This window comes from Glandiceps talaboti, chromosome 22 (genome assembly GCF_964340395.1).
Source record: "Glandiceps talaboti chromosome 22, keGlaTala1.1, whole genome shotgun sequence".
In the NCBI taxonomy this organism is placed as follows: Eukaryota; Metazoa; Hemichordata; class Enteropneusta; family Spengelidae; genus Glandiceps; species Glandiceps talaboti.
In genome coordinates, this window is record NC_135570.1 from 7,474,294 (window position 1) to 7,499,023 (window position 24,730).

The 24,730-nt window shown below is 34.6% G+C and overlaps 1 protein-coding gene across 2 annotated transcripts in view; it reads right to left on the reverse strand.

The window, feature by feature from the left end:
* Positions 1 to 1,600: 1,600 nt before the first annotated feature.
* LOC144451960 (cGMP-dependent protein kinase 1-like) overlaps positions 1,601 to 24,730 on the reverse strand; it is a 50,013-nt gene continuing 26,883 nt past the window's right edge. The window contains exons 5-17 of one of the 2 annotated variants that reach the window (XM_078142887.1): positions 24,028 to 24,169; positions 20,852 to 20,946; positions 20,385 to 20,453; positions 19,326 to 19,403; positions 17,688 to 17,726; positions 15,684 to 15,825; positions 13,460 to 13,599; positions 12,460 to 12,549; positions 11,242 to 11,383; positions 10,484 to 10,647; positions 9,784 to 9,969; positions 8,847 to 8,913; positions 1,601 to 8,312 (exon numbers count right to left, since the gene is read on the reverse strand). In XM_078142887.1, the coding sequence (XP_077999013.1) occupies positions 8,217 to 8,312; positions 8,847 to 8,913; positions 9,784 to 9,969; positions 10,484 to 10,647; positions 11,242 to 11,383; positions 12,460 to 12,549; positions 13,460 to 13,599; positions 15,684 to 15,825; positions 17,688 to 17,726; positions 19,326 to 19,403; positions 20,385 to 20,453; positions 20,852 to 20,946; positions 24,028 to 24,169 (1,450 nt within the window). In that variant the 3' untranslated portion in view covers positions 1,601 to 8,216. The remainder of the gene's footprint in view (positions 8,313 to 8,846; positions 8,914 to 9,783; positions 9,970 to 10,483; positions 10,648 to 11,241; positions 11,384 to 12,459; positions 12,550 to 13,459; positions 13,600 to 15,683; positions 15,826 to 17,687; positions 17,727 to 19,325; positions 19,404 to 20,384; positions 20,454 to 20,851; positions 20,947 to 24,027; positions 24,170 to 24,730) is intronic. The other variant, XM_078142888.1, reaches the window with a different exon arrangement.

Consider the following 24,730-nt stretch of genomic DNA (forward strand, 5'->3'; position numbering starts at 1 on the left):
TGATTGGGACTGTTTGTCGGGTAAAAACGATCGACTTATTACGTAAGAGATGAAAAAATGTCAGTTTCTTTTGTATTGTCAACAGCAACAGGTGTCCATGGCCCAAGTAAATCGTATTTTCAAAGTTTTTATTGCAGAAACATAAAAGTTAGGAGGGATTTTTGATACGTTAAGATAAATATATATCTGCGATGGGAAACTATTCAATGAAAGTGTCTAGAGTGAGTGATGTGTTAGGACACACAATTTAAAACAGCTTGAACGAGCTACCGATCTGAAATATTGACTCAGGATGATGGTACGCCTCGATGCGGCGCCCTCACACACCACTCACTCTAGACCCGTTTTATAAAATCCTCAAAAGGTTTATTCATGAGGCTACGAAACTCAAAATTACGGGTATCAGATAGCATCACAGACAAGATAGAAACATAACAAGAATTGCTATTAGGCCTAGGTGTTATTAGGGGGACTACAAGCTCGGTAATCGTCTCTGGTAGTTTGCAAGGATTTCTTTTGTGCAAACAAGGGCCGAAGGTTACCGAGAATTCCGTGATTTGCTCTTCGGGAATCATCGGCGTTGCATGCTGTGACAAAGCAAAGACCGATGGTTCCCGAAGAGCAAAAAGGAGCAAATCACGGAATTGTCGGTAACGTTCGGCCCTTGTTTGAACAAAAGAAACTTTTGCAAACTACTAAAGCTGATTACCGAGCTTGTAATGCCCCTGTTAACATTTCGACACCATACACGTTAATGTCTTGCTTCTCTCTTGCCTGTGGTGTTATCTGATACTCGAAATTTTGTGTTTCATAGCCTCATGAATAATTTTTTGGGAAATTTTTAAAGACTCCTCAGGATTAGAGATGATGTGTGACAGTGAGGGCGCCTGATCCTAGGTACTGAGTCAATATTTCAGATCGGCAGCTGATTGGGACTGTTTGTCGGGTAAAAACGATCGACTTATTACGTAAGAGATGAAAAAATGTCAGTTTCTTTTGTATTGTCAACAGCAACAGGTGTCCATGGCCCAAGTAAATCGTATTTTGAAAGTTTTTATTGCAGAAACATAAAATTTAGGAGGGATTTTTGATAAGTTAAGGATCACAGACAAGATAGAAACATAACAAGAATTGCTATTAGGCCTAGGTGTTATTATTAATTAAGGGGGACTACAAGCTCGATAATCGTCTCTAACTGATACCCGTAATTTTGAGTTTCATAGCTTCATGAATAATTTTTTTAATAAAATTTAAAACTAGTCTAGAATGAGTGATGTGTGAGAGCGCCACATCACGGCGTACCATACAAACAGCTGTCACTATCTCGCGATCTGACGTGATGCCACGATCAAACCATCTCAAGTATGGTGTATACCGTGCTGCAGTGTCTCGCACACATCACTCACTCGAGACACATTTTAAATTTTAAATTTTTTTATTCATGAGGCTATGAAACTCAAAATTATGGTTATCAGATAGCAACACAGGCACACACACACACATATATATACATGGAAATTCAAACTGACATAAACTTAGTAAAATTGACAAAAAAAAACTTTATTTCAATAACTTATCAATAGAAATAAGAATATGGCTATTAAAGAAAAACATAGTACAATTCCTATCTAATGCCAACTACAATAAAATAATATGTGTCTATAACTAATAGTTTAGATGTGAACTACACATAAAATCATTTCTTGCCTGCCTCCAAACCAAAGTAGAAAAATATACAATAATGGAAAGGAGAAAAGTAGGATTTCATGTCTAGTGTCATACTGTATTATTGATACAAGAGTGTCACATTCCTGTTTGCTATATTTCACCATGTGAGGGCGCTGTATAGGGGATGTAACCATCAAATTTCAGCGTGACAGAGAAACCTTATATACCTGGATATTCACTGTTTGTCAGTTCTGACCCCAGATGGAATACTAGCTCTGTTATGTCTGTATAATAAAAATGGATCTAGAAATCCTCTGTTTTATACAGAGAATGTAAGATATGTCCACACCCCTCACCTTACAGACTAACAGAGACAGAGAGAAAAGACTTTATAGTGTCTATAAATTGGGTTTCTGTTACAGTTACTACCTCTTGGAGGGAAGCCCTCATATGGCAAAATGTAGTGACAGCACTAGAGTATTGTTCATTTTGAAAAATTACTTTTATCACATGAACTTAAAAAGTCTGGCACAAAATAAAAGTGAGATAACCAAACTTTGACAGTTTCCTACTTGTTGTGTTTGGCAGACTGATAAATGGCGACTTAAAAATCTTGACACCCGGCAATATATACAATTCATTTTCCCGCTAATTTTCTAGCAGACTATCAAAACGATTTCTATACGTTTCATTTCCCGCTGATTTTCAGGCAGACTATCAAAACAATTTCAATGCATTTCATTTTCCTGCTAATTTTCTAGCAGACTATCAAAACAATGTCAATACGCTTCATTTTCCCACTAGCAGACAATCATGATAAAAAACATTTTTTGTGCAAATTTATACAAAGACCAATATTCAACATTTCTTTTTAAAAAAAAAAAATGTCCCGCCTTCTTCGAGAGACGGTTAATAAGGAGTTAAAATTGGACCCCCTATCACAGTTAATAAGGAGTTGAAATTGGACCCCCTATTTTCCTAATTATAAAACTACGACCTAATGGTTTAAATGTAATCACAGTGTGGGTTATGGTTTTTTGTTTGTTTTTTGAACACATCTTAAAAACAAATTGTAAAAGATTTTGATGAGGAACTTCAATATCTACTGAAAGGACCGAACCAAAATATCGCTATGAAAGGATTTTTTTCTTTAATGTGGGTGGTGTCCTCCTAAAGAAGTGGCACGGATATACAAGTTTATCTACTTTTTCCTCTAAAGCCAATTATTAAGTATTTATATATCTTGATACTCCTTTTTTCAAAATTTAATTTGGTAATTGTTGTTCAATATTATCTATGCTATCTGTTCAAATTTTCTACTGACCATTTGCAATATTGTGAAAACTAGTGACTTTTTTCCACTACATGTAAGTAGCACCCCCCCCCCCCCCATCATGATTGTGATTGCTTGTTTTATTAACACAATGGTGACATCAATGTATTACTAATCATGATTATGCAAAGTACATACATATACACAGGTCAAAGTTGAAAGGTCATGTGACAGGTATGGTTACTATGAATGAATTTTAACTTGACAACTGATTGTTATTCGAACAAAAAGGCAGGCAGTTAACTACAATTAAAACTGAGTCTGTCTGTGTATTACGATTTGGTACATACAGTGGTCAACAAACCTACTTTTGAAATGGCATAATTTTCTTTGTACCTGAAAATAAAATGCTTGGAGAGGAGCAGTATTATGCACATACACGTAAATTGTTATTGTACGAAATGATAACATCAGTGAGCATAAAAAGAACATACCGTTCACAATCCAAAAATAGCGCCAATGGCATTGTAGCACAACTGTATTTGACTGTTGCTAGGCATACCTCAGTTCAGTTGCGCTAAAAATTAATATTGTCATAAAATTCAACCAATTTTAAAATATAAAGACATGTCTTAAACAATTTGCAGGGGAAATTACACATTGTCAATTTTTTGTACAAAACAACACAGCTGATGTCCTAAAAAAATGTCATGATGAAATATCATAGAACTCGACACTATCACATCTATGCGTGATACTAACGCATGTCTTTATATGGCAGAAATCTACAAGATGTTTGTAGGAGTCTGAATGTGAGATACAGACATCAAGATGTCATTATGGAAATCAATATGTCTGTTTACCTGAAGCTGTAAAGTTCAGATGTATCAGTCAGGTAACAAAGAAAAATGCTACCTGAGCTTTCATAAAAATCAAAATACAAAAAGTCAAAGGTTATGAAAAAACTATGTCAAAGGTTACAGAACTGGGTCAAAGGAGGTTACAGAACTGGGTCAAAGGTTAAGAACAAGGTCAAAGGTTGCAAACTGGGTCAAAGGTTTAAAACAAGGTCAAAAGGGTTACGAAAACCATGGTCAAAGGTTAAGAACAAGGTCAAAGGTTATGAAAACATGGTCAAAGGTTATGTGGAACAAGGTCAAAGGGTTACAAAAACCATGGTCAAAGGTTAAGAACAAGGTCAAAGGTTATGAAAACATGGTCAAAGGTTATGTGGAACAAGGTCAAAGGTTGTGGAAAACAAGGTCAAAGGTTATCAAAAAAGACTTGACAATATGAGCATGTACTTTAACTGTCGGTGGATGACTTTGACATGAAATGTACAACAAAAGAAGAATTTGAATATTTCGTAATTTGAATATTTGGTAATTACCTACATTTTCAAAAGTCACATAAAAAATCTCTGAAAAGCTACTCAATTCACACAACTACAATGCTTCCAGTAAAATTATCTGGAATCCCAAGCAAAAGAGGGAACTCCAGTAAAATTTAAACAATTTCCTACATATTTTAACCTTAAATTTTGGAGGGGAACCTTGGTTGAACACCTTAGATCCATAATTAATTTCGACTTACCTACTAAGTTTGTAAAAAAAAACACTGGAAAAGTCCAAAAACACTGGTTGGCAAATCTTCAATAAATACAGTATTATGCAAATTTACATGCCTTATTTGTCAATTATTCGTCTCAGTAATTCATTCCAGACTACATTTTACACCAAGCCTACAATTATGCTCTCCACTTGTTCTGTGTGTGCAGTAGACTATGATCCAACTACAGGAATTTTAAAATTTCTATCTTCTGAGAATCTTGTAAAATCTTAACTTGTCTTATAAGAAGCTTATAGTCGAGTTATTCTTAATAAAACATTAAAGACATGTATTATAGTAAATTTGTAAATTGGTTACTGGGATTTTTTTAATGTACTTGAAAAAATCCCATTTTTTCCTCCAAACTGCCCTTAAATTGGTAATATTTACATCATCAATAAAGAAACAAAGGTCATGAACTTTTGTAGATTTGCTCAGTAAAAACACTAATTACAACATTTTACTAGCACAAACCTAGTTATTGGCAATCAGATATTAGTGACTATATCACTCAGCTGCCATCACAGTCAGCTTCGAGATATTGCTGTTTTTACTTTCATATACAGATACAGCAGTGGAAACCAAGCTATCAGCTAATTAAGATTGACACAAACTAAAAGTATTGTTACGACATGTTGATGTAATCTATGGATGGACACTGATGTAATTATACACTCACAATAGAGTGGTGCATCAGATAACAAAATTTCCTCAAATGATGGCACATTCAATCTCATTTAATGTTTACAGTGAATGCCACCCTACTGTAAGTGTAATTACATCAATGTCTATTTATAGTTTAATCAACATGTTTCAACAATAATTTAAGTCTATATTTATAGCCTTTAGCTTTATTACCATTGTAGTATTAATTTCAATCCGCTCTATCATTCAAATTATATTTAAATTATCCTTAGGACAGTACAATATAGTTACTTTGGAACGATAAATTGGAAACAACATACGCTTCGATCCGTCTATATTGCACTGTCCTATTGATTCTTGGAACCATGAACAATATATTCTCTAAAATATCCTTGTTACATTATCTAAAACCGATAATTGAGAATTACAGTTACAATAGCTGACAATAATTTCATCCACTTTAGTGAGTATTTTACAATCAAAGTGTTTTCTAAATATAACCAGTAAAAATTGTAAACCTTATATACACTAAGTAAGTCTGTCACAGACTTGTCTCAAGTTGTACAGCTTTTGAACCTGACAATAAGGCTACTAAAAATCTTGATATATTTTATAACTTTGAAAAGTTTACATACTATTGTAGAGACTCACTAGATGCTTACCCCTACGGCTACATAAATTAAATACTTTGTTTGCCATCCTTGAATTTCCCCAAAACCTACCAGGCTGACGAGGGGTGGGGGGGGGGGACAAATAGAAAAAAATACAATGCTATCATGTCATGTAAAATCCACTTTTCTGTTGATTCTTTTTCTGTTTGTACCTAAATCTACTACACTGGTGAAATAGAAATGTCAAAATTCAAAGTTGATTGTCTTAAACAACAATTTAGATATATGTGTAGTTATTTGAAGATATTTAGACGGTCTTTCCTTTTATAATAGTATGGAATGCGGTTTTGCGTGGAAATTTTGAGCAAAATGAAATGTGTTTGTTTTTTCTAAATCTACTGACAAACCTACCCACATGCAGATGACAAACAAAGAATTTAATTGGTGGTGCCTAATCAAAGATGTTCTTAGAATACCCGAGTTTATCACTTTCACTATTTCTGAGAATGTTTGTATTATGGTTAATATTTGTACAACCCATAACACCAAAGTAAAGCGTTTTCTGTATGTACCATAATCATTTATAGCATCCATATCAAGTGTAAAAGTATACTGTTTCATTTGCTAATTGACCACATTAGAAAGGCCACATGCTAGGCTTGTAAATAAACCAATTGAAACAGTATACTTTTACACTTAAGTGCTTTACTGAAGCATTCTAATAAAGGTCTTCTCTACTACTTCAGATACTGCCCATTTCATATTACCATTCACTGGCTTTGTTTGATGCAGAAACCAATACGAAACTACACATTCTGTTACGATGGCAAGATCAGAATTTCTTGCTACATTTTGTCTAAATGAAATAAACCATTTAAACGTAAGGCAACTATAGATGCAGACACGCCAGTGCGAATGTTTTGACGTCTATATTTGTATGGTGGCACATTAGTTCATTTCATTCACACAAAATGTCGCAAGAAACTATTTTCATACAACCTTGCTGTCTTAAGGTGCACCATGTGCAGTCTTTTACTGGTTTCTGCGTGGTTGTATCAAACAGAGCCAGTGAACAGTAATGTGAAAAGGGCAATATTTCTACAAAAGGTTTAAGCGAGAAATACCAAAGTTTATATCCATAGGAATGAGATCATTATACAGAATAACATATTCCCTCATCCAGTTAATTTGAATATTCAAATTAGTAGACCTCATAATCTAGCCAGTACTACTCTGGCTCTCTCTTTCTCTCTTTGCAGCTGTATGTAAACAGGCTTGTAGTTGGTTGATCTATACAGGTATATTATTGGTTGATCTAAAAAGGCTTGTTATTGGTTGATTCAAACAGGCTTGTTATTGGTTAATCTATACAGGTATGTTATTGGTTGATATAAAAAGGCTTGTTATTGGTTAATCTACTGTCACATGACTGTATAATTCAAACCTTATAGTTCCACCCTGTAGAGTCCAAATGTCCCGGAAATCTCTAAAAAAAAATTGGGGAGAACACAGAAACAGAAGTGGCTCCTCAATGATTTTTTTTGCTGGATGAATTAAGCAGGTATATTAGCTAGATTGTCATTGGTTCATAAACTTAAAGATTCTATCTCTATAACCTTGATTTTCATTAGATTATTTCTATCTATAACTAAGTTAATCTAGATAATTATTGGTTGAGTATCTGTACACAATACTTTGTGATCTTGCTCTTCATTGGTCTATTTTTAATAAGATACCAACTAACTTACAATCTCATTGGTTGATTTAATAAATTTTCTAACTAAACCTAACTTCTGATTGGCCAGTTTCTAAGACAGTATTTACATATCTAGACTCTCCTTCATAAATTTGATTTTAGTTGGAGTTGCTCCTCATTGGCTTATCTCTATGAATATTAAATCAATTAATTAAGACTCCCATTGGTTAATTTTCTGAAGACAGTAGAGTTGCTCCTCATTGGCTTGAGATTGGAACAAATATTGTTATCAAGAGTCTAATTGGTCAATGTGATCAATCTATCAGTTACACCTGTTATTGGTCAATTTTATGAACTTGTTCCTGAAAAATTCATTCCTCTATTGAGAAAGTAGTAGAGCTCTATGTTACTTATTAGATATCTACATCATTAACATTAGTATTTTTTTTTAGGTATAACATCATATTATTTCATTAACCAAAATTTTATTTTCTGATTCCCATCTGCCTCCTCAGAGTCCATCTTTCTTGATGGACATATTTTGATATCATAATTATGGGAGATTGATACAAAAATAGACTTATTCTTCACGATTTTAAGAGTTTCAATAAAAATGTGTATTGTACGTCTGTTTGCCTTGTACTTCGGGGAATCACGCTTTAATTCGGTTTGTCACCTGGAAGAACATCCCTCTGTACTGCACGTTGTGTCGTCTTTAGAAGTCGACGTCCCAGCCGGACAATTCGTCAGGTGGAATATCAGTATCCTTAGGATAACTGTCAAAATTACTGAAGTCAGCTGGACCTTTGATCTGCATGGAAACCGCAAATAAGATTATTGTAAACCAAATTAATATAGTGTAGATGGCTAAAGTTGTAGATAATAGGCCATTCCAGACTGCAAACAGGAAATTGAGAGTACAGCGCCCTTGCTCAAATTGGGGTATCATCACCTCAAGTCTGAACAATAAGGAAACATACTTGATTTACACTTCTACAGAATACTAATGGACAAAGTTTTTAAGAAACAGTATTAAGAGGTGATGATACCCCCAAATTGAGTGAGGGCGCTGTATTCTCAACTTCCTCTTTACAGTCTGGAATGGCCTACAGTCTAGTAACACTTTATAGCCTCTAAAACATTAACATACAGTTCTCTGCTGGAAGTGTCTCTTTGACTATTACAATAGGAACTGCTTTATCACATCCAATACATACGTTTTGTAGAGAGCTTGTATCAGTGAAATGTCACATGTATAACAGACTTAAGACAAATACTGGTCACACATGCTTGTACATTATGCACAGAACATTCAAGATAAATTCCAGAAGAAACCATTACTCACCTTAGGTTGAATGGGTACTCCCATAGTTTGTTTGGTAAGACCATCCCAGTCAAAGCCTTGAAACCACCTATAAAATAAATGGATTAGTCCATGTGATGACTTGATCAGAATTTCATTTGAATTAGTACCAGGATGAAATATTATTTTTTTCATTTTTTTTAAATTAATGGCTAAGAATAAAGTCAGGTTTAGTATACTGAAATAATTGGGTGAAATAACCTCCTCATAATACAGGTTTGGGTTGTACAAAGTGGACATTTTTTACATGTCTCACTGTACAATGTTTTACCACCAACTCTCTCTGATTTGTACTGTCGGACATCATCTCCTTGAAGTCAGACAAATCTCACCTGTGTACAGGATTTTGTAAAAACATTTCTGACATTTGCAAAGTGTAGAATTGCCGCTGGTGAGTTTCTGAATACCCATTTTCATCGGTTATGGTATCAATAATTTATTGTACAAGGAGATAGCAATTTTAGAAATTTGTCAACAGATTTTCTTGAAAGATATGCAGAATATTTGCAACAAAACTAAGGAAAATATATATGCACCTGTTATTCTACCAAAGATGTAGATTACTCTGAATAGGTGTAACAAAAGAAATGTGCATATTAAAACTCTTCATACAAACTGACTAACAAAGTTATACTTTGACATTGAAAAGTGTTTTATTTGGAGCGCATGTTTAATTTAGTTTTAGTACATTTTTATACAACATTTAGAACTTTATTTTTGATTGGAAAGCATGCTTGTGTTGCATTTTATTTCAATTTAATTATTATGCTTAAAATGTTGAAAAGTACCGGTTTTTGAAGACGTTATAAAATAAGGAACCTCCAAGAATACCAATCAGGAAGAGTTGTGGGTAAGATATTGTACAGTGTGTCTGATGTTTATATCGTTACATATATTTGGATACACAGACATTGCTTACTTGTGTTTCTTGATGTCCAAGATTCCGTTCTTCTGATACCCCAACCTTTCTGAGGGATTATCCCGACACAGTTTCTTGATCAGATTAGTGGCATTTTTGGAAATCTTCTTAGGGAATTCAACCATGTCAATCCCCTTCAGAATTATGTTGTAGGTCTTCATCGGATCTGATCCAGAGAATGGTGGGCTAAATAAAGTAAAAAAAAAATACATGATTTTATCAGAAGTCAGTTTTTTTGGTAAGATGCTAAGAGACAAAGTGAGAAATCTATTGAAAGTTAAAATTTCCTATATATGGAAAATGGGGTCAAAATTTGGTGAAATTTCCATGGTTACCCCATTTCCATGGTTACCTGCATTTCTTCGGCATGCAATTTACAGGGAAACTCACAAATACCTGTGCAACATCTGAAAGTCCTTTTGTTATCTCATTCCCAACTGGATAGATTCCTGAGTGATTATTTCCATCAGACAATTAGTCATGAATATTCAGTGTTCATCTAATGAATATTCACATCTACTAAGACCATGATGCAATGGCGTTCCATTGAAAGAACAATTGAAGTGAAAAAAAAAGTTTCAATTTTCATGTTTCTTGGTAACCGAGCAAACATTATGTGAAATCATGAAATGACTCTCCAGAACCCAAAGGTTAAGAAAATAACAGTGATGTTTCCCTTAAACACAAAACTAATACTTACTTTCCAGTCAACAACTCAAACATTAGAATTCCTAACGACCAGTAATCGGCTGAAAGGTCATGACCCTTATTGAGGATGATTTCTGGCGCAACATATTCTGGCGTGCCACAGAACGTCCACGTCTTACGGCCACTTCCAATCTTCTTGGCAAAGCCAAAGTCAACCTACGACAAACATACATAAAGTAAATAATTGGTTCATGTATATGGCGAGTTATTAAAGACCCACTTCGGATTGAGACCCATTAGTTTTGATTATAATATAATATCAAAGTCTTGCATGACAGTAGCCTGTGCGACATTCAACAAGTCAAATCTCTGGGATACAATTCCAGCTAAGATGAGTAGTACATTAACACAGAATTCCAGCTAAGTTGAGGGGTATGATCTGCTATGACATCACTGCTGATTTTGAATTCACAGCTTAGCTGTAGTTATTGTGAATTGGATAAGGATTAGAGAGAAGTATATAAGCCATGCACTCATACCAATCTGTATTACTTGTATCGGCCATGAAGATTTTCTTATTAGTATATACCTATAGGCAATCTATATCCTAGAAAATTGTATTTCACAATTTTTTTTGAAAAGGGAAAAGCAGCTTTTGTTGTATATTCACATAAAAATGTAGTATCTATTTTCTGACAAGTATAGTAGCAACATAACCTTGGCAACAGTAGAAATGAAACAGCGCCCCCACAGGCCAGTATTACAAATGAAAACACTCCACCCACAAGGCAGAATTAGAGTAGAACTCACCAGTTTCACAAATCCCCTGTTGTCAAGGAGCAGATTTTCTGGTTTCAAATCTCTGTACACAATACCCTTACCATGGAGGTAGCTGAAGGCTTCAACGACACACGCTGTGCAAAACCTTGTAGTATTGTCATCAAACGAACCCCTAGAAGTGAAATCGATGTGAACACAGTCAGTGACAATAACAGACTGACTTCAAACAGCACTGAGTATTTGATTTACTCAATTTTTAAAAAGGTATTTTCTGACGCCGCCATGATTGTCAATACAAATCCATAGTTGCTATGTTGTATGCCTTGTAGCAGTGGACTCAATACTTTCTCATTGACAGGATCTTTATTTGCTTTCATGACCTTGCTCAGGTTGTATTTAATAGCATTGAGCAATTATACTCCTGATCACAACATACAATAGAGTTTAATTACTGGTAGCTATGAAATGAATGAGAACACTTCCATCATTTTAAGAAATTAACACTAACTGTATAACACTTAGTGACGATATCTGTTTCAAAGTTATTGTTCATCTTAATTTTGTGGTTTTTAAAGCATCATGTGTAATCCTTAAGGTCTTTCATGGTTTGATATGACCTCTTTTACTGATTCACCTTTCTTCTGTCCCACATTGCTCAGTATAAAAGCTGTGATTAAAACACCGTGGATTTTTCAAGTCATGTTTAAATTTTAGTGTCAAATTCTTGTTTGTAGGTGCCCTAAAACATATGCACGGTGGAATAAAGATACACAGTGCACAACCACTGCACATTAAGGGCCATTTCTTCTCAATCCTGGGTTAGTGTCTTGACACTTCCCAACAAGTATCAAGCCAATATTTTCACAAATACTGTCCCCAAAATGCAAGTATTTAAAAAAATACAGTGACAGATTCCTTTCCTGTATATTCATAATACCATAGTAAAACATTATATTAGGAGATAAAAAATCTGCACTACTCTGTTTCTGTTGATCTTGTTGTTTTACTGATATAAAGTAAAACTAAACCTTAAAATGGTGGTTTCATAGGTGTTCTATAAATGAGCTCTTTAAGCGTGTTACATGGTCAAAGTCATAGCATAATGAATGTCATCTTAATTCGACCCCTATTTACATGCAGATTAGAAGTTTTACATAACAAGCTAAAATAGATTAATAAGAACCACATTTTGCTGCTAGATAATATATTACTGACAATTATAGCAATTATATTATATAGACTACTCACCTATCTCTAAGTATTGTCCACAATTCACCACCAAGGCAAACTTCTATTAACATATAGACATATTTCATATCTTTAAAAGTACGATACAATCTGAAAAAAAACCAGAGAAATTAATTTAAGTGTTAAAATTATACAGAATATGATTTTGAAAAAGTCTCAATCAAAAAACCAAGTGTAACTCTATAAAATTATTGAAATTATAATTTACGACATAAAGTTTATCATACCATGTGTAAACCAAGTTGAACGTCTTGAAACAAAAAGCATGGGTTTTATACTCTGGTCGTTTCACATCACGACAATGCGTGTCTATATAAGTTGTTCTGCAGGGCTCAACTACCAGTTCAATGTCAACATTGGGTAAAATGTTTCATTTTATTTAATTACGACCTATATTTGGTAAGACTCAGAGCTTCTTAATTTAGTAGCACTACATCATCATATGTACATGAGAGTGCCAAGTTCTATGCATGCTCCAATCACAGAAACTTTGCTTGCTGTTTCGACAACACATTTACCGATATCTGGCTGCAAAATGTTTCAAATTTGCTTGAAACACCAGCTAAGGTCACTAAGACTTTGCTCAACTTGTAGGAAACCAAACACTGGACATCAAGGTTTGAGTGGACGTTTTTTGTTCTTTAAAGATGTCAGATAAGATGTCAAATGAAGGCTGGTCCACCTTATACACGTCAGGCAATGAACACGAGGAAGCTAGTGATGTTACCACACACTTATCAGTCTGTATTGTCTTTATTACGTTTGAAATAGCATTTCCATCATTACATGATGAAAACACACATTGACTTTTTTAATTAGGAGTAATTTTATCAAACAAAGACTGGGAAGGATTTTACTGGTAAAACCAAGGGTATGACCAGGTGGCAACCAACCCCTTGAGTAGTGCATTATAACACCTGTGTGTGTACATACAGTACAAGAACACATGGCATAGTATGGGGACTGGCATGACAGTGCATCCTAGAACTGGTTCACTTACTTGGCTATAAATGGAGAATTGGCATCCATCATTATTCTCTTTTCTGAGAATATATGATCTTGTTGTCTTGTATCCACTATGTGTTTCTTCTTTAGGCACTTCAAAGCATACGTAGCCTTGGCATCACCAGCTACTTGCACCTGTCAACAACAAACAAACAAACAACCAATTTTACAAACAAACAAACTCCATCATATAGACTCATCTATCCAACTTCTTTGATTAGTAATAAAGTTTGATCTAGATAACTCTGGATAAAAAATACCGTATTTCATAACCTTTCAGACACAGCCAAGTCTCTGGTCACAATATGATTCACCGATGGCATAGATATTTTGCATTGTGAAAGCCAAAATTCTGGAGGTCAAGCCACAGCGTTATGAGAGAGGGCTGAAGGAGGATGTGACCGACCAACCAACCAACCAACCAACCAACCAACAAACCAACCAACCAACCAACCAACCAACCAACCAACCAACCAACCTTGAACAAGGTCAGAAGTCACTGTAAGAAACCTTTCACCGATCTGGACCCAGACACTCCACAGTAGAGCGAGATCAAATCCAGGACAGTCGATCATGACCTTCAACAGATATTCCTACATTATAAAAAGATCATGTGACCAGGGACTCAGTTGAGTTTGAAAGCTTATGAATAAGTATGGAAATATTATCCAGAGTTACCAAGGTCAAACTTTATCACTAAATCATATCTTATCAAATCAAATCTAATGATTAAACAGAATTTAATCAAGTGAAAAGTGTATAGAACTGACCAAGTCTGGCAGCATAATAGTGAAATAAACAAGATTAGATCAGTTCAAATCAAATCAAATAGAACTTATCAAATCATATCAAGTTAAAATGAAACAGTTCACTGTTGAATCAAATCAAATAAATGGAATACAAATGATCAAATCATATCATTTTGAAATCAACAGTTGTATATTCATTTCAATCAAATTAAATCAAATCAATTCAAAGTGAACTGAACTGATCCAATCACATCAAATCAGATGGAAGTGAGCAGCTGTCTTTTAGCCCTAACGTTCCTTGATATCTAATAGTAAGCTAGGGAGTTCATGATGACTCAAAAGAGTTAACACAGTAAAGGTCCCTCAGGAGATTAAAGATTCATAATGTGGCCTTAAATTATCAAGACAACATTAAACAAGACAGCAGCATATCATTTTCACAGTTGCATGGGTAAAAGTCACACCACAGTAATAAAGACAACTATCATGGGAAAACGAAACTGTGTAATGGTATGATTAGTTGACACAAAGAATCGTGAAAATGAAAGCATCATGAAAATTAAATAGATTGCGCTGACATATTCTTAATTAGAGGACAAACAAAATACAGTGTGTGATATGTCCCCTGTGAAATTTCCACGGAAAATTAGGCTTTTCACCAGCCTTAATCCATAATTGCATTTCCGGGATCTCCTTAAGTTAATTCCATGGTGAATTACTCTTACACTGATGGCAAGAATAGGTAATTGATCAAATTCTAACTGACTTTTAGTCTGTTTGCAGAAGGAAAAACACAGCGCAGGAATGATATAACATGCCTTCAAGGTGAAGGAGACACAGAAATTACTAGTAGAGACAAATTCCAAAAACAATTGCAGTACGAGAGAGCGAAACAATAATTGCAAAAACACTTGCCCACATAGTACAAGTAGGGTACACCATCGCAGTCTATCATACCTAACAAGTACCATTGTTTTTGCAAAGGTTGGGGAACCAAGTATAAACAGGAATGGGGATAGGAATAAAAGTTGCATAGTTTCCCATACAATCTACCATTATCTTGTTTGGGAACCCTGGTAAAATGACTGGGGAACCCCGGTAGATTTTACCTGTTTACCACCATTAACAAATAGACTGAATTATGTGAATTGTGGTCACTTTTGTTGTCAGCAGAATTGCCTGAGCAGCTAGACTACCCCAGCGTGTGCTTCAACCCAGACCACATCGGGAAGAGGGGAAGTGGTTTAACCACTCAACCACACTCTATATTGTATATTTCTTTGTGTTATATACATCAATATTGACACCCCTGATAATACTGATGAGACAGCAGCGAAATCTGGAATTCGCTACCAAAACATTTTTTGGTCCTGTGAGTAGACATCTTCATTTGTAACTACAAGCTCAGAGTCCATGAACATTCTTGTACCAGTATTACGTGAAAAATGTGTCTACAGGTTATATACTCACCAATTCTACCCTGCCAAAACCACCCATACCCAAAGTGGCCACAATATCAAGGTCTTCCAACTGTAGTCCAATAAATTCATCACGGATAGCATTCTTAATTGTTGCATCTTTGATATCCTGTCCAGAACCTTGACTTGTTCTACTTTAAGTTTTGAAAAAACAAACACTTCATTTGAAATACTGAATCAAATACACAACACTTTTTTCCTTTTTTTTTCCATGTGTTTTTCATTCTCAATTTAAAACATGTACTTGTCAAAATCGACCTCCAACCATGACAAGCACATGTTTGTCATCAACATTACGTTATTATCATTAATTTTAATTAAAGGAAAAATGTAATGCTCTATGCGCTATAATGATGATGCAATGAAAATATTGATAATTTCAAATACTATATTAAAAATTATGAAAAAATGTACTGTAAACGTATATATTTTGGTGAATGAAAATTTTGGCAGAATGGAGCTTTAGTATGGCCCGCTGTATTCGGCGCAACTATTGTTGACACCTTTCACTGTAAACCTGGAAATTTCCACTAAAGAGTTATATTTCACTGGAAAACAAACACGCAAAAATAAACCGACTAAAATGCCTTCTTGTACATGAAAACAATGTACAAGTCTGGTAATTAGTAAAAATTAGTCCTTGGAAACTAGCTGAAGACTGTAAAATTGCAAAATTTTGTAGTAGCAAGAATATCTAGGTTTACAGTATAGAACAACTCATGAAGTTTGTTAGTGGGACTTATTTCCATGGAGAAAACACATATTCAGCTAAAATAAATCGAGCACCGAAAAACATACGACTACAGTGTATAGATTTATGTAATGTTTGTGAAGATGTCAACCATTTACAGAATATGTACATTAATTATACGAATACAAACATACTTATCAAATATTGAAACAAAACACATGTCAATGGTCATTGGCTGAAAAGGTATGAATATGCAAATGTAGTATTCAAATTAAAATTGTAAGCCAAGCATTGAAGATTGGCTAGATTCAATTGATTGATAATCTAGTGCACAATGCAAGGCATATAATAAGTATGCAATTATGTTAATTAGATGAACGAGTCTGATTTCTAAATCTAAATTAAATAACTTTTTGAGAATATTGAACATCAATAGGCCCCAGAACATGTACTGTAAATATAGACATACATCTCTAAGCACTAGAACATGTATTGCAAATATCGATATACACCTAGTAAACAATCTGAGGTTAATTAGCATATATTAATATTCATAACTAGGGTTCTGGTATGCAAATTTGATAACTTAAGAATTGAAAATACTTCACTGTGTTTAATATGATCATTGGTGGGAGACATACATATGCAAATTTATGCATTATTCAAATTTCATTTCTGGCCAATCACCATTGACCGGAATGACTCCTTAGAGTGATTGAAATCAGCAACTGTGACAACTGCATACACCAACTAACATGAATACAAGAATATAGAGCTAGAAGAGATTGGACTATTTCAAAGTGAACTACACACAGTGAAGCTGGAACAGAAAAGAAAAAGTGATAAGTCCTACTCGACAAGAGCAGAAAAGACAGATACTTCAGTAGCTTCTGAAATAAAGTCACGAAATAGCACTGCTTGACAAATTACAGATTAAAAAGTATGAGGTAAAGTGCCTGAAGAAGAAGAATAGCTGTCGCAAAAATGAGCACGCATATTTAGTTGTTTCTTCTTGACAAATTACGATAATCAAATTGTTAACAGTTTTCTCATTATCATTAGTTTGGTGCCCAGATGCTTTAATCATAATATGTAAATGGTGACTCAAGGTTATTACAGATGATAGGTGGATGGGAGTCATATGATATTATTCTTAGCCAATGATAATGGACTTCAAGCATATGAACATCTTGTGATAGCTATTCCAGACAATTAATTATTGAATAGCACATTACTAGCATTAACTTGCACGTTAACATGTATGTACGTTATTCTCAAGGCAGTTGGCGAGAGATTTGGACTTACTTTGATGATCTGTTGGAAGTGCTGTTCTCATCACTGTACCTAAGTGGACCAAAAAGCAAGCAAGCAGTGAGTGTAAGTGTTTTTTATTTCTTGTGGGAACATCAGCTACAAGGTGGGATGTTATTTTGTTGTTGTTAACTACGAATTAAGTGCAGGTGTTAAGCGCGCAGGCAAATATTACACACACACAAAGTCAGAGGTGGCATTTTGAAGATATCACAACATCAGCAATGCTTAGGCTAGAGGAGAAAAATAGAGAAAGATTTGGTAACAGTAGACAGAATTTGTCGGTTCTACAGAGAGAAGAAATACTAAGTAAATTTCATACAGGGACGTACAACGCTATATTTTGGGGACTGATTTTGAATACATTATGTTATCATGCTACGCATCCAGGTTTACAGAATAAAATAGCGCCAATGGCATTGTAGCACAACTGTACAGTGCCTAAAAATGTTTACCCACATGCTGATCCATGCTAGGTATAGGTGTTCATTTGCTGAATAACTTTCCAGTTGCCTATCCAGCCCTGTTGTTATCTTTGCAACATACGCAATAATTTGGCTGTTGCTATGGGTGTGGTCATGTTGCTAGACATATTTGCATACATTTTTAGAATGTTCATATGAATCCCCGATGTTATCTTTGCAATATATGTGATCATTTGGCTGCTGCTATGGGTGTGATCTTGTTGCTAGGCACATTTACATACATTTTTTGAATGTTTATTCACTTGTCTATTAATCTCTGTTGTTTAATCTTTGTGAAATAAACCACCATTTGGCTGTTGCTGTGGCCGTGGTCATGGTTGCTAGGATATTTGCATACATCTTTTGAATGTTTATTCACTTGCCTACCAGATGATGTTATTTGATCAAAATATACTGCCATTCGGTTGTTGCTAGGGATATGGCCATGGTTGCTAAGGCCAATTGTGTCAAAATATTTTGAAGGAAATCTGCAGAATAACACTTCTAGAAACATTTCACCAAGTTTCAGTCTGATTGACCAAGTACTTTTTGAGATATGAGTTTTTTGACCAAAATTCAAAGTTTTGGAATTAAAGATTTGCATATCACTGATGGGGTCATCGTGTCGTGAACAATTCTTAATCTCAAATCCCTAAGAATGTTCCAACCAAATTTCAGACAGATCTGCTCAGTAGTTTCTGAGTTTAAGTTTCTTGACCAAAAATAACATTTTTTTGACCCAAATCACTCACTGGTGATGAGATCATTTTGATTTGAACAATTTCCCAACTAGACACTCAAGGTAATACATCCACCAAATATCATGGCAATCGGTCCAGCGGTTTTTGACTTTAAGTTGTTTACACACACACACACACACACACACACACACACACACACACATCCAGACAGACAGACACTTTGCCATGCCTACAGCACTACTGAACCTTATCAGTTCAGTTGTGCTAATAAAAGTTAAAATTTTATCATGAACATCAATAGCAAGTATTCTGTTAATTGAAACTTGCTGGAAGCAACTGTCAGAAAATGAAAAAAAAAGCAGGAAATTATTGTAGTTTTGTTTTTTGCTTTGCCTGTAACTATATCTGTTATCAGTTCTGTTGTACGTTTGCAATTTTGAATTTCACGAAAAGAGAACTCCACATACCTTGTAGCTCCCCTTTGTCGGTCTCCGTAATCTTTCTTTTGAAGTTCATCTAAGTCTCCAATTAATTCTTTAAATACTCTGAATTTTAAAGATAAATATAAAAATGTCCAGAATTAGAAATTTAAAGCCCCAGAAACTGTAAGTTACTATATTTTTCACAACTTGCTTTCTTATTTTTTATTTTTTTTAATTTTTTTTTGCATTCTAATTTTTTTACTTACATTTGTTATTGCAAATGGAACTTGAAATTCCTTTGTGAATGTTAAGAGGCCATAAAACTGTTAGTATTAAAATATGAATGTTTTCTTACTTCCAGCTAAAATAAAAATCATTTTGAATATTTTGTATTTATTAAAGAAACATAGCTGCATACATATTTAAATATTCTATGAACAGAACATTTTATGAAATGGGGTCAAAAAGGGATGCTATGCTTCACTGCATGGTAATTCTTCCATTATTACAAATAATAACGATAAAGACATACTTCTGAAAAGATTTACATGAATACAAAGCAAACATAGACATGTCAAATATTCACTGATGATGCAAAATTTTGCTACACCATTCATTTCTAGTCAACTCTATTTTCAACATTTACAGGGGCAAATTGATTATCAGCTTCAGTAAATGGCACTATGCCTTTCAAATCAGTACTGTGGTCTTTCTCCAATTCTTAACTCACTTCTATTGATTGAAAGTCAGACAAATGGCATCTTTTTGACGAGTTGCCAGAACGTGACAGATTGACTGGAAATCTTTCAAAGAAAACATGCCATTTTCAATTCTCCTGTCTCTTTCTCCCCATTACAATACATTTGATGTCAGTTCTTGCAAATTACCGTAAATTACAATGTGTGGGTGAAATCACTTTCGTTAATGAAAATTGCTGACATCATCATAAAAAGACGGTAAAACAGTAATTATACTTGTCAAGATTAATCAACAAGAATAACACAACTTTCAACGCAATATACGACTTATAAATCAAATATGGTAAAAGAAAGCTCTTAAGGTTTCCACATAAAAGCCACTAGATTGATGACACAAGAAACTTACATTCTATCAATTACAAGGCACTCACAGCCACCAGCTTCAGCAATAACATTAGCAGTTCGGACATCCTCACTGTAATGAAGTAGATGTCAAAAATATCTGTCAGTAACTTAGATTTCATTATCATGTGAAGTATAGTAAAGTCATGATGGTTGAATGGTTAGAGTGGCTGGCTTGTAATCTATACATTGCTGGTTGTGGAGTCATGACTATGACTGTGCCTCAGACAACTCAGCTGTATAATTGGGGAGCTGGTAGGACAACTGTTGCATTGTGATGCTTTAATCCTAAGTGCTTACAGAGGCAGAAATAGACTGCACATTCTCCAGGGAGTTGTACGGTCAGTTGTGCTATTATGGGTCCATGCCTGGGTAATAATCGTAAAGCACTTTGAGCAGAGTGTGGCAACACAGTGTTTTAGTCAAAACTTAAGATTAGTATAGTGTTGCTTCACAGATAAAACGACTCACCTAAGTAAAGCTCTTTCACCAAAGTAATCTCCTCTTTTGAGCTTCCGAACTTCTTGAGGTTCATCATGACCTTGAACTTGTTGTGTGACCTTTACCTATAAAGTTCCAATGAAAAATATAATATAAACTTGAACTGAGTGTTACCCTGACCCTTGCTAATACAGGTGACAGAAACATGGTACACTTGATCGTGCTGTATGACTTTGAACCACACAAATGTAATGAAAGCAACTGACAATTTGTGACCTTTTTGAACTTGAACTTAATGTAAACTTGCCTTATGCAAATACAATGAAAAGCCAATGTTAAACTAGAACTCCAGTGAGCTTCATCTAGACAAATGTGGTCAAAGGCCATTATGAACTTGTGTGATCGTATGCAAATATACATGTAGAAAGTTGCAATTAAGGTAGTATGTGCCTATAGGGACCAAGTTTCTTGAAGAACAAATTTTCTCCAAACTTTGCCATATTTGCATGTTCCTGGCCTTTTGAACTGATAAAAGAATTTTTGGGGTTTCATCATCTTGTTTTCAAGGATATCAATCTTTTATAATTGGCGGCCATATTGGATTCTAAGATGGCTTACCTTTGATATCATTTTGACCATGATTTAAATAATTTGTATGGTGACCCCTCTTTTTTTTCCTTGATTTGAACTGAGAATGAGTTTGAGTTTTCTTGAACAAAGTAACAGAAAAATATGACCACTTTATTTCTGAGGTGAGTGTAACTACTTATAATGAAATTTCAACTTGTTGTGTGACTTTCAAATATGCAAATACAGCAGGTGGCCTTGTGTATAAAATTGAACTTGATGTTAGACATTGATTTATGGTGAGCAAAACCCAACTGTAGTGATAAGATTTAATTAAGACATCGAAGTTCTCAGTCACGGACATGCAACGGACATGTACCTGATATAAATTTCAAACACAAACTTTGTGATTATAACCTCTCCGATATCTAGAATTTGCGCCCAAAATATACCCCTGTTTGTCAAGGTCTAAACTGTAGCAGGCCAAGAGAACTTACAGGTGTAACCAGCAATTATATGTAAGCTTGTGGAATCCGAATTATTATGTCAATGATGCACTAATACTGAGTCTTAACTTGTTTGAAAAGAGAAATGTTTCGGGTGTTTTTAAAATATCAATGGAATACATGTATCTCTTGAGATAGCTGAAGAGTTTAGCCATGCTACATTTGGCAAGTTGAACCTACAGTGTTTAAAACTAAGTTGTCACAGAAATACATCTCCTGTGAAAATCGTTCTCTTCCAATTAACCTAGTGTGTGACTGACTCTGTGGCATGAAGTCAAACACATTAATTTGTGCACAGTGCCCTCAGGGGTAAACACATAGACTTGCTGACTTGTCCCTAAGTATCAATTCCTGTCAAAGATACTCCTGAAATCCCAGTGGCATTGTCCAAAACGATATCTCATTAACTGGTTTAACCATCATGGGAATAACCTTAACATACATGTGTTATAACTGCCATTGGATAAGCCTTTTTTTTTCAATAACAACAATCCCTAGTCATGTGTTTAAATGTCACACATTGAACATTTTCAGTCTGATATCATTAAAAATAGATTCTAAATCTCTTCTGGGATTAAATTGTGCATTTTTGTTTATTTAGATGACTGAAATGGGAATTTACAGTAATTTTTCTGCTGCTACTACGTAGTTGAGTTGCACAAAAGTGTCTGTGGTGTCATGATGGTGCTAAAATGAGACAGCCAGCCGCTGCACTCTGAGTGACTAAACATCATGTTTTTCATCTGTTGTAATTCAAGGTGAATTTCTATTCGTACTGTAACATTAATCTTACACTTGTGTTGGACCACGAGGACCACATAGTCATTAAAAGCTACCACGAGAGAGTTCTATACACATTTATCCTTGTCAGAAAGGAGTATTAAAATCAACTCTGTTCGGGGGAAAAAAAAGGTCAAAATTGGCTCTGTTCAGTAAATTTTCGTGTCTGTAATGTTTGTGGACAACACAATCTCATTAACCTTAGCTTTGACAAATAACCCTTCGTATCTATTTTGTCTGCATACCGCCTACTGTTACACTTGCTAGATGCATAAATCACATGTTCAAGCACTGCACATGTAGATCGTGGCCAATAATTTCACCAAATGCCTGGGTTTTTTGTGTGCATGTGTATTTTGCTTAAATAATAATAACAGGTTTGGAATGAGAACACAATAATAGTCATGATTATAGAAATTGCTAAAACTTTTTTGTGTGTGTGTGAAAATATAGTACAGTGTTCCTAATCATAGTATGAATGATGAACCACTGCAATATACGGAACGATAGTATCATTACCAAAGTAGGTTTTTGTCTTTGTACAAAACTTAGTAAGGTACGTCGGATCAAAAGAGTGCCACAATTGCATGCATCATTAACTGAAAACTTCCAAATTTGGCTCATTTTACAGTGATCAATGTTTGTCGTTGTTAGATATCAGATTCCGTATACCTAGTTGTGATGATGTCATCCAATAAAGAAGCTTCATTTGCAACAATGACTAATGGCTCACCCACTTGGCACCACTATCAAAGTAAACTCAGTTATTCAACTTTGCAACTAAGCAGGCAATGTTTTGACTATATACTATAGCTAAATCTACATCAGTGCATCAGGATAATTTCAGTAAGGTATGAATATGTTACAGTACTTTATCATTCATACCTAGATTGGAAGCTATCGCTCGTGAAAATACGGTGGCAGAATAAACCAAATCACTCGTGAAAATAACTTCTGTACGCCCTACAATCCATTGCGCGATCATGGGGTTCTGTCATATTATTCTGTGGCCTTAATAACATAATTTCCAAATTTTTTAACAATTCTAGAATTTATACAGTTCAATATCCTAACTCAATACATTGCAAAAGATTAATAAATGTGTAAAATGTTTTGTTACTATACGTACAATAACAAATTTTTTATTCATTTTGTCAGCTTCTTGCAATGTATTGAGTTACAAACAGACTTAGTCAATGTTTCACATTAATTTTTCAAGTGGGATGCCATGATAAAATTATTTTATAAATTAAAAATCCAAAATAAATACCCAATCCTCATCCATATTACCACTTTACGATAATTCTCTTAATAAAATATATGATATAAATCATGAATTTAAAATCTACTTACAGTTCCCTTGGCAATGATGTCAAATGTATCTCCAGTTGTCCCTTCCCTGACAATGTACTCGCCTTCATGGAAGAAATCAATTTCCAAACTATCTGCCAACTTGGATAGATTCTCAGCAGACAGGTGTTTGAGAAGTGGAACACTGCCAAAAGAAATTAAGCATTCATTCTACATCAAATTCACTAAATCTTCATCTTTTTTTAGAAAGTATGGCACAAGCTTTTATGCTGTAATCATGGAATGATTGACAGGGATCTGTAAAACCAGGTATGACTCTAGTAATCCAGCCTTCAGTTTACTAAGATAGATGCAAACTAAATCTAAAGCTCTTCAATGTGGTAGATTACACAAGTGGGAGTTATCGGTTCCTCTGTAGTGCGATTCTAATCACCATGTGATCAAGATAGTGTAAACATTGGAAGTCCACACACAGTACACTGTAAGTTCATGGAACTCTGTCACTAAAACTCTGTGAGGCCACCCTACTGAGACTATACTGAAACCAACATCCATTCAATAGCTTATAAAATCACTGTTGTATCAATATTTTGCGACAATAGTTTTAGTTTGTGTCTATCTTAGTAAACCAAAGTCTCAATTAACAGAGTAGTAACAGAAATCTAATTACAGATCTGAAGAATGAATAAAATGCTGAAAACTACGTTCTCAGCATTTTGGTATACAATATGTTACAGTAATTTGT